Genomic DNA, 11,165 nt, shown 5'->3' with positions numbered 1-11,165 from the left:
AGAATGGGAAATGGGAGGAAATGGGGAAATGCTCAGCAAAAGGGAGCATGGAGCAGACCAGGGTGTATGGAGCAGCAGCTGATGTACAGCTGAGCTCCTAGGGCATAAAGCCCATCTGAGAGACTGTCAGCTTTGCACTCTGCTACTGCTTCATTGTCATTTTCTTTTGGGGATTGATGGACCAGATTCTTGCCCTCTCCAGGGATACCATTTGGACTTTAGAAAAAAGGATATTCAGCTGGATGGGAAAAGTTCAAATCCAGACCAAAAAAATCTGAGGCCAGACTTTCCTGTGTTATGCCCTTCCCTTCAAATACTCATAAGCTGGCCCTGGAGCAGATGGATCTGAGGGAAAGGACCTTATCCCTTTCCTGGTGTCTTTAGACACTGTCATTGGTGTTACCCTCAGTTCTTCCCTAAATTAATTGTTTATCTTGCCTGGAGAGGGTTTTACGAGTCAAATAACACCAGAAAAAAGTATTCTGGACAGTAAGACAGAACACGAGGCAAAACCTACAGCTGAGAACAGTAATAAATGCACCATCTGTGGCCAGGCACAGAGAACACATAACATGCACTGAACAGTCATTACATACAAGCTTAATCCTCACATTAAGCCAGGAGTTTCCTGAACGATAGAGCCCTAATTTCCTACCAGTTTACATCCTGTATCTCTGCCTGACACTGCAGTACCAGCTCCTTCCTGCACTGTGATTCTTTAAGAAACCACATCACAGCAGCGTACCAACACACAGCAAAGCTCAATGCTGGCCCTTACAGGAGGGGATGGTGATTCGCATTCAAACTAATTTTGCTTACTCAGGCGTACCAAGATATGAATATCCCCGTGTTTCCATCCAGCACTGAGGCAGCAACCTGTGTGTGTCCAGGCAGTCTGCATGATTCCATGCAGTGGCACAGAGGACAGAGTTGTCCTTGTTGGCTGAGGATGTGCTTCTATCCCTCCCTCTACCTACCCTCCCTGCACCCCTCCCTGAGGCCTCCTATCCTTCCTCTCAATGTCTTTCTCATCCACCTGATTATGTCCGTGCCCCTGCTCTGCAGCTCTAATTCCTCAGGATGGCCTTTCAAGGCACTTGGAGCTCAGGTCAAGACTGAGAGCCATGGGTGGGGACACTGGCTTACTAGGAGAAAAGGCAGAGGTGAAGGAAGGTCCTGGCAAGCAGCACAAGGGACTTTGAGGACAAGACTTTAATGCACAGATAAAAAGCATCACAGGGAAAAGTCAAAACCAAACATTTACAAAGCTTTCCTCTCTCTTTCCCATGAGCCCAGCTCGTTTCTTTTAAATGAAGTCTCTGGCTAGCAATTCTTTCCTTATCTGAGACATTGCAGCGAAGCAGGGATTCATCTTCCTATAAGCAGTGTCACAACCAAAGCTGCCTCCCAGCACCTCCTGGCCCTGGGGCATCTCATTGCTGCTGTCTCTTGTTTAACCCACAGTGCTCCAAAGATCAGTGCACAGGAATGAGGCAACTTCTGACCACAAGCACAGCAGAAATATTCAGTTGCTGCCTTCCATGAGACTATGTTTCTTCAAGCCTCATCCAACCTGGCTTTGGACACTTCCAGGGATGGGGAAGTTGTGCCAGTGTCTCACCACTCTTATAGGGAAGAATTTCTTCCTTATGTGCAATCTAAATCTACACTCTTACATTTTAAAGCCATTGTCCCTCACCTTGGCATGGGACTCTCCATCTTTCTTATAAACCCCCTTTAACTATGGAAGGGCTGCAATAACTTGTCCCTGGAGCCTTTTCTTCTCCATGGTGAACAATCCCAACTCTCTCAGCCTGTATCCACAGCAGAGGTGCTCCAGCCCTCTGAGGCTCTTTATGGCCCTTCTCTAGACTCGCTCAAACAGGTCCATGTCTCTCACGCAGCTCTTTAAGTGGGGTCTCACCAGAGCAGAGCAGAGGGGCAGAATCACCTCCCTCGACCTGTGGGCCACGCTGCTTTTGATGCAATCCAGGTTACAGTTGGCTTTCCGGGCTGGAAGGGCACATTGCCACATCACGTTCAGATTTTAGCCCACCGGTATTCCTAAGTCATTCTCTGGAGGGCTGGAGACACTCGCCCTGGCGGCTGCTCCTCACCTGCTACTCAGGGGACCTGCATAGGCAGAGGGGCATAAGCCTGAAAAAGGGACAGGAGGAAGATCTGATTCCTCAGCGAGGCTTGCAGAGCAGTGCCGAACCCTGCCTCCTTCGTCAGGACCAGCACGGAAGGCTCACGCTGCCTGAAAGGAGCCCGGGAGGGGAAGAGAGCGGCTCATAGGCTAGACTGCGCTGCCGCCGAGGAGGTCCCAGAGGGCAGCAGGACCCCTCATCCCCGCCACGGAGATCCCTTGTCTCCCAACAGGGGATCCCTCCCGCAGCCAGCACAGAACCGCAGCCAGCACAGAACCTCAGCCCCCCGTGACTCGCTTGGCGCCGAGATCCCAAGCCAGGAACTACATTTCCCAGAGGCCCTTGCGCCAGGGTGGCGGAAGAGGCGGACTGGGTGGGCTCTCCCGTTCTGATTGGCTCGCTGGGGGAAGTCCACCCGCTGGGTGGGCGGGGAGGTCACGTGAGACGGTGGGCGGGGAGGTCACGTGAGACGGTGGGCGGGGCACCGGCTCACGTGGGCCCGTGCGGGCGCGGGAGTGGGATCGAGATCGGGAGCGGGCTCAGGCCGAGGGTCCGGGGGGAGCGGGCCCGCCAGGCCTCGCCATGCTGGGGGCCCGGGCCCAGGGCGGGTGGCGGGCCCTCCGGCGCTGCGCCTCCCTGCCGCGGGCGGTGCGGCTGCGTGTACGCGAAGCGCTGGGGGCGCGGGAGGCGGCGGACGCGGTCAGAGTGCAGGTGTGTGTCCCGGTGTGCCTGGAAATGTCCCGGTCCAGAGCCTGAGCGGAGGGGAGAGGGCCCGTAGTGGTGCCTCAGGGAGGAAGAGCTGGGAGCTCTGCAGGGCGTTTTGCTGAGCTCCCGGATCGCCTTCGCGGTGTGCGGGGCCTCGCTGTGCGATCTTTCGGTTTGTGTACTCAGTTTGCTGTTGTCAAAGCTTTGAAGTTACTTGGTAGGGGCAGGGAAAGGTGGTCTCTGTGATGGGTTGTACCGAAAAGTGCTCTCTACAGTATTGGCTTTATCGCCTGTTCCGTTTGGGAGAGCAAACCATGGTACTGTTGTTTTCAAAGTTTTTTTTCTGTGTCTTGTACCGCATCTTTGTAGCACATACCTGTAGGTTTATAGCAATGTAAGTAGAATCATCGATAGCTTTCACTGCTGTTCGTGTCTGGGTCCTGTTGTGAACCAAGGTAGACTGGGATAAATGGACCTTTTAGCAATGGAGCTCTTTCCCTTGACATAGGGTTGTGTGTTCCCCAGATTTCTGGTGTTCCCAACTGGCAGAGCAGTGGTTGCACACACACCTGTTTTGGTGCAAGGCCTGTGGCCAGAACTGTGTAGTTGTCAGTATTTCTGAATGAATCTGAAGAGGACTGGGGTACTTGGTAACAGTTTTAAACAAAACTAAGAGAGTAGATCTAGATTTATGAGAAAGAAGATCCATACCTTGAGGGTTATGAGGCACTGGCACAGGTTGCCCAGAGAATATGTGGATGCCCCATCCCTGGAAATGTCCAAGACCAGGTTGGATGGGGCTTGGAGCAACACGGTCTCATGGAGGGTGTCCCTGCTCATGGCAGGGGGCTTGGAACTAGATGATCTTTAGGGTCTCTTTCAACCCAAGCCTTTCTGTGATTCTGCTGACCCAAAAACCCGTTTGTAGCACACTGGTATTTCTACACACGCATAGATGAAGTTTAAAAGGGTAGGAAGTAGCTCGTCCAGTGTAGGTTCTTTGCAGCTGTAGTTTTATGAATAATGCAAGCTGGAATAAATTGATGCTAAAGTTGGCAATACTGCCTTTCCCCCACCTTCCCTGTCCCTCCAGGGCCTTGCTTCTTTTTTGCTCTTCCCCTGTGCTGGCAAAATGTGGAGGTTTTTTGTATTAAACTGGGTTAGGGAACTGGTCTGGCTTAAATCCAACCTCATTATGGCCAGGTTGTTGGAATGTGCGGTCCAGTCTGAGTCAGGATTCTCACTTTTACTGCATGTTGATTCTGGTAAGGTATGAAGTGGTCAAAACTTTTGTGCCACAGCCTCTGCTGCTCCAATGCAAGCCTGTGGGTATGTTCTTATTTCCTATTGCAGGTTGCAAGACTCCTCTTCTTACTTAACAAAACCCAGAACAGCTTGATGAGGTAGGGAAAAAAAGCTCTTGAGAATGTTTCTCTGTTCCAGGGTTTTGTGTGTTTTGTTAAGGAGCACTTATGAGGAAGGAAACTAGAAAAACACCTGCCATTATACATTAAACATGCATCAACCGTAATGAACATGGTGTGTTCTGGGGATTTACTGGAATACAGAGGATAAGCACAAGAGCTTCAGGCATGTTGTTGTATGGAATACCTTTTAAACACCTATTGCTTTAGCCATACAAATATAAGCCCAGGTGATCTTGTTGCTGGCGTTAGTTCTTCTTTTGGGTGGAACACTGCAGAGGTGGTTTACCCTGTCTGAATCACTAGGTTCATGGCTTTAAAATCTTCATAGTTCTTATATGCCATATGCCTTGTATGTCCTCTACCTGTTCTACAAGCCTGTGTAATGCTTTGCCTGTATTAGTAGTCATGTTGTAGTTTTAAGAACGCTTTACTTCTGGTGCTGTTTAGTTCTTGAAGTTTGCTCTGTCTAGACAACAGAAGTAGATGGATTCACATTGGTTTAAAGTCATTGGGACTACCTGGGACCTTCCAGATAAGCAAAAGACAAAACTGGTTGGAAAAGAGGCAGTTTGGTTGTTTAATCAGCACTGTTTTCAGTTGTTCTCTACAGTACTGCTATAAGATGAGCTGCAAGGTCCCCAGCCGGTAGTTGTGCTTTTAAGGGCAGCTTTGTCTCAACCCTTGCAAGTTGGGGAGCAACTAAGGGAGTTATTTTGGATGCTCTTACTATTGCTTGGTGCCCTAGTAGTGACTTAGTGTTTCCCTTAAAAAGAAATTAAAATTTATCTCTCGTTAAAAAACTCAAATTAAGACATTAGCCTGAGATGTACATGGCTAGTTCTACTGTTTTGCTGTTACAGAGAACTTTTGTATTATTATTTTAATTCTTTCAGTGAAACTGGACAAGATGCTTCTAAATTTTTTCTTATTTTTTTTTTCATGGGGACAGTGTAGCAGTCTTGATTTTGAGATGTAGGAAGAAACATCCAAGGCGTTAATTTTTATTTTTGTTTTGCATTCTGTAGTCTTTCATATGAATCTATTGGCTGCATCACTGTTTTAGCAGTCCAGCAGTTTAGGACATATAAACAACTAGTGAATATATTTCAGTTGGAACTTTTCTACAGGTGATACAGCAACAAAATTTGATAATAAAATGCATCAAAACAGTCTTGAATGTGTTATCATGAAGAAGTGTGCATTACCAGTCTCTCCTTTTTCAGTAAGAAGTGTTTGGAAGGGACACCACTAATAAGAATATGTACTTCACTAAAATGCTCTTCATCTCCAGAACGCCTTCTTGCTTTCTGTATTCTCAGCTCCCCAAAGATGCAGATGCATCTTAGTTATTCCTTTCCATGCTCAGGAGGGTGTCTCTGCCTAAGGATTTTTTTTCTCTCTGACTTTTTTTTACCCTTTTTTATTTATTTTTTTTGTCCCTAAAGAGACACTGATTTCAGTAAGAAGCTAAAATAGTCTTGAAGTGGCATGTCTGACTTAGCTGAAAGAAGAGCATGACTACACTGTGTCCATGCCAAGAAATAACAAATCTCTTTTATTTCTAGGGCTGGGTCCGTTCTGTCCGATCCCAGAAGGAAGTTTTGTTCCTGCACATAAACGATGGAAGTTCTCTGGAACACCTCCAGGTGGTTGCTAATCCCAGCCTGGAAAATAGGTTGGTCCATTTGAAATAACTGGAGAAATACATTTTGAGCAGTGCTTGGAAGGCTGTGCCCAGGACTCGCCACCAGCTGGCACCTGACCACAGGGAAGGCACTGCTGCAGTCTGGGGTCTCTGGATGTATTTTTAGAATGGAGAGTGTCATACTACTCTATCTCCTCTTAGCTGAGGCCTTGTGGTTCAGTTGATTAATCCTGTGAGATTAATTTGGGCCTAATGTTCTTAATAATGTAGACATTCTTGACTGCTGTTGGAATTGCTTGGAAATCACACAAGGTAACCGGGGATAACTGTCCTCTGGGTTTTGGAGGGTGCTGTTGATGTTCCTATAATAACTTTTCAAGGCAGGCTTGGTAGGCATGCTCCCTGGATAGGCATGTCTGATCTAGTATAATAAAATAATACACTTGTTTTACAGCTTAATTTTGTTTATAACTCTCAGTTGTTCATTGGACTAGGGTTGGGAGTTTTGGGAAGATCCAGGAACCTTCTGTGTGTAACTTAATATATTAAAGATTTTTTTAAATTTTTCTTCTATAGGCCTGGTTTATCTCCACCAAGAGCCCCTTCAGTTAAAAGCCTGCCTCTTTTTCCCTTACTTGTCCAACACTCCTACCTTGTCCTAAATTGTTTTATATTGTTGTGAATCTATTCACATTCCCAGCTATGCATTTAATAATTTTTCATTTCATCAGGTAAGCTGTATGGCTACAGCATCCCTTGTGATCTCAAGTGATCCAGCTAAATTAACAGGAATCTCTCTCCTGAATGTAGTTGACTTTCTATCAGCACTTAGTTAAGCTGTTGTTTTCTCTCCATTTCTTAGAGATCTGACTTTTGGAAGTGCAGTGGAAGTGCAAGGGAAACTGGTCAAAAGTCCTCATAGGAAGCAAAACATGGAGCTGCAAGCCGAAACCATCTGTGTGGTGGGACCTTGTGATATTTGGGTATGTTGCTGCAGCAGAAGTGGTAGGACTGCTGGAAATAAATTTTTAAAGGTCCAAGCATCCAGTAAAGCATGCTTCAAACTGTATTTTCTGTAAGTCTGAGTCATCCTGCAGGCTTTGATTTGTCAGTGGTGTCTATAGAGTACATCAAAGGAGGAACATGGGACCACCATGAGAACTCTTCTCTGGGGCACAGTTGTTTGTGGAAATGGGTGCACATGCTGGCACCTAAGAGTTTGCATTTGTCCCACCCTGAAGCACTTACCTGTACCAGGTGGTGTACCTGGTAAGTCTGGCCAGGATATGAATTGGAGAAACGGTGGGACTGGCAAGATGCTCCAGGTTGTGCAGGTGGAAGAACTGCATCTGCCACAGGCACAGGTTGCTGTTGCAGCAGTGAGATGAACAGCTGGGTTTCAGAGGGGCTCAACATCCAAAAGTGGAACATTTCAGAGTGCTCGTACCTTCTCTTGTGTTCATGGCTCTTGCTCTGCCGTAAGCATTATAAAATCCATAAAATAATCAGAAAAGGTAGGCAAAAGCATCAAGTTCTTCTCTGCTCTGTAATGATGATTGAGTTTTAGTAGGCAGAGATGCCATTCCCTGAATAGCAATAAAACTGTATTGACTCCCAAGTTCTTATCCTCTTATTTTTGTTTCCTTGTTGTTTTCAGTCGTTTCCCCTGAAAATGAAGGAGAGGCACCCGCTGGAGTACGTCCGACAGTTCCCTCACCTGCGATGCAGGAACAACACACTGGGCTCCCTCTTGAGAATCCGCAGTGAAGCCACTGCAGCCATCCACTCCTTCTTCCAGGTAGTCCCTTCTGTACTGAGCCTTCTGTGTAAAATGCTCCCCCAGGTTGGCTTCACAGGTGCAGGTTAGGAGGGAAGGAGCATGACATCTTGACTACAGGGTATGGATTTTGGACATGGCGGTTTTCTTTCCAGGCCTGAACCTGGCTGGGCCTTGGTTGTTGCTTATGATCAGGTTAGTACATCTGTGACCTTGTCAGTGTCTTTTCGCCCATTTCCTGTTATTTTATCCGTTTTTCTAAGTTACAGTGTAATTGCCTGCAGTTGTGTGGTCTGTGGAACACAAGATGATATGGAGTTGTTTAACCCATCTTCAGCGGAGACCTTACGGTCCTTGGACAGAAGCCTCCTTCCACATGGAAAAATCTGTGATAAGGGAACACAGACAAACTGACTCAGAGCTTTTTTTTATTCTCAGTTCTTTCTATTTCTGCAATACAAGTCTGTGTGAGTGCTGTTAGCTGAGATTAGGAGACTCCTGTTTTATGCATTTCAAACTGATGAGTGGGAGCCATGCGAGTTTTCTGAATGTGTCACCCTTAAACTGAGGGCATGGTACAGGCTTTGTGCAGACAGGGCAGGCAGTGAATTAACTCTGATGCCAGATGTCACAACAGAGACCATGTGATTCCTTGTGTGAGTAAATAAAGGTAGCAAGTCCTCTAGCACACCTGAGCCATTCATTGAAATAAACATTAATTGTTCATTTAAATAAACATTTTAGTTTAGGTAAGCTGTCTTTAGTTTGAGGAGAATCATATTCAGAGCATTCTGGTTACAAAATTCACAAGTAGTAATTAGTGTGGCCCAAGGAACAGGGTAGAATTGTTGAAATTGAATTTCTGGTCCCAAGTGTGCTGGTCTTTGTCACCTGCAGTGGCAAAGAAGGCTTGCTTGCTCTAGGAGTTATCTGTTTGGAATGGCATGGTATTTGGACGACTTTTGTGGGGTTTGGTTTGGTTTGATTTTTTTAAAAGCCTAATAGAAGTCTCATGTCAGGTAAAGCTGCTAGTTTCAGGATTGTGCCTGCTGCTAAGGCAGAAGCCAACTCTTGGGAATCAGTCTATGCTAGTGTCGAGCCACTAGATGGCAATGCCTACAACGGTTTGTACTTCCAAACCTGGACACAGAAGGCAGCTGAGGTACAGAAAACTTCTTACTCGAGCTTTGTTTTTCCAAATCAACTCCTGCTCAGGCTCTGGCATACCTTCCTGTTTAAAATGCTCAAGAGCAGACCTGTTTTAAAAATTAGAATCAAAAATTATCATCAGTTTATCAGTGGCAGCTTCATTAAAATTATTTCTGAAAGGATAAGGAATATTTGGTCCCAGACTGGATATTTTGCAAATGCTTATGTCAGAACTCTCCTAGCACCAGAAATGTTCGTGTTTGCTTCACTTCTGGTAGAAGGAATGGAAGGAAGTCTTCTAAAATTGTCACCTGCATCATCCCAAGAATATTGCAATTTCCAACCTGTCAATACCAGAATATACCATAGCTAGAAAGTACAATTGGAGTATTTTCACTTTGCAAAGCTGTAAGGAGCTTAATGGTGGAAGAAAATAAGTGGACCGTTTTGAATACACACTCAAAACTCTCTCTAACTTTAAAAACTTCTTTTTTTTTTTCAGCCTATTCATTTCCAGAAATGAATGTCTAGTGTCAGGTGCCTTTGGTTTGGATGTTGAAAGCTAAAATGTCATCTTTAAATCTTCTGAATACTGTGGTCCGTGTGGCACAGGAAAGCTGTTCCTAGGCACAGTAAGAAAGTTGCAATGTGAATGGCAACTTCCACTTTGCACATTAACTTCCAGGTTTGTTGGAGCCAATAATGTGGCCTGAGGTATTTTAGAAGCTTTTGTAAGGGGAACTGTCCAAATGTGATTCTCTCAGATCTGTGCGGTTTGTATTCCTTTCCAAGGCATGTAGGGGGTCTTCTGTGTGAAATGTGCTTCTTTACAGCAACTGCTACCACTGTATGAGGAATTTAGGGAATTTTCCAAAATCTCATGTAGAGTCGGGAGGCCACGTGACCAGCAGGTCTCTGAATATGCAGGGAACTGTCAGAGACCTGGATTTTGTATTGGTAGACTGGACCTTGGTAGACCTTCTCCAAGTAAAACAAGTAGTTCTGGCCCCAAAACTTCCTTCTGTGCAGTAACTGTATCTCAGTGAGGTGCTCCTGCCAGGCACTTGGCAAGCCAAAGTCATAGCACCTGTAAACAAAGTAGCCTAGAAGTGACTGCAGGGACTTTGCTCCTACTTGGTTATTGTACTTCCACAAAATGCATTGCATGTCCGTACGAACTCTTTGGTCCAAATTAATTGTAGTTTGATTCTCAGAGTGGGCAGAAAATACTGCTCCAGTCTTCCCAGCCTTTTAACTAGCTGGTGATAAGGACCAGGACCTCTCATGTGACTGGTTGATTTGTATTATTCCGTTAAAACTGTGAAGATAAGCTTTTAGAAACATTTGTTTTCTTAACTATTTTTATGAGTATTTTGTGTAAATAGACAGTGGGTTCTGTTACATCATTGCCTGTATCATGGTAATGTTGGCACACCCTGATATTAAAGGGGTTCCCTTTGTGCTAGATATTGCAGCGATGCAAGAGAAAACAAATCCTTTGTTCAGAGCTGAAATTAGATAGTTCCAAGTTCTTTTTGCTTGGACACAGATAGGTATGATTTCAGTATTCCATCAGTGACTTCCATGGTAAGACTAAGTTAGAAAGGTGATGGTTAATAGAGTTCAGTTCCTAGTTTTGCCTCTATGCAAAATGCACGTGGTGCATGTGCTTGTCTGATGTCTGCTTGATATATCTATCCACTGAATATTGGGTTGCAGCTGTTTTCAAAGCCTGTGGCCGCACTGCAGAGAAATCTAGAGAATAGGAGCTCCTTCTTTGTTCAGCCTTTCTGGCTTCGGAGGCCTCTGCTGTATCTATGAACGTGAATGTATAATTCTGTAGGTACCTAGAACATAACCAAGCCAGGGTATACTCTGTCTCTTAAAATTAGTTTGACTTCAGTATCTCAGATGCAGGGTGGGACTGACATTTCAATGGTGGTTGGGTGTTTTTAAGGTGTCTCTCCCACCCAGTGTTTAATTTTTGTCATCCAACACACTTGATCACTTCTCTTAGTGGAGTGTCTTCTGCCTAACCACTATCTTCCAAAAAGCTGGAAGAAACCAAGTGTTGATGGCATAGGGGCGAATTTGATTGAAACTGCCCAAAAATATAAAAATGCTGGGGGAGGTGATAAGAAGGGGGAATGGTGTGGAGATGGGCTATTGCAAAAGAACCATAGTAATGACACAGCTCTCGTTTGGTTATGGAACCTGGAGGAAAATGCACAGGTAGTAAACATTGATTTGAAAATCACGCTAGCATTTAGTTAGTCATCTGTCCATGTAAGGCAGAAGCTGCCTCAAAGACT

At 45.5% G+C, this 11,165-nt stretch overlaps 1 protein-coding gene across 2 annotated transcripts in view; it reads left to right on the top strand.

The window, feature by feature from the left end:
• Nucleotides 1–2,624: 2,624 nt before the first annotated feature.
• Nucleotides 2,625–11,165, top strand: part of NARS2 (asparaginyl-tRNA synthetase 2, mitochondrial) — a 52,515-nt gene continuing 43,974 nt past the window's right edge. The window contains exons 1-4 of one of the 2 annotated variants that reach the window (XM_064644882.1): nucleotides 2,625–2,861; nucleotides 5,848–5,957; nucleotides 6,790–6,910; nucleotides 7,585–7,725. In XM_064644882.1, coding sequence (XP_064500952.1) covers nucleotides 2,733–2,861; nucleotides 5,848–5,957; nucleotides 6,790–6,910; nucleotides 7,585–7,725 — 501 coding nt within the window. In that variant the 5' untranslated portion in view covers nucleotides 2,625–2,732. The remainder of the gene's footprint in view (nucleotides 2,862–5,847; nucleotides 5,958–6,789; nucleotides 6,911–7,584; nucleotides 7,726–11,165) is intronic. The other variant, XM_064644883.1, reaches the window with a different exon arrangement.

Source organism: Pseudopipra pipra, chromosome 2 (genome assembly GCF_036250125.1).
Source record: "Pseudopipra pipra isolate bDixPip1 chromosome 2, bDixPip1.hap1, whole genome shotgun sequence".
In the NCBI taxonomy this organism is placed as follows: Eukaryota; Metazoa; Chordata; class Aves; order Passeriformes; family Pipridae; genus Pseudopipra; species Pseudopipra pipra.
This window is presented reverse-complemented; position numbering and strand designations above follow the sequence as displayed.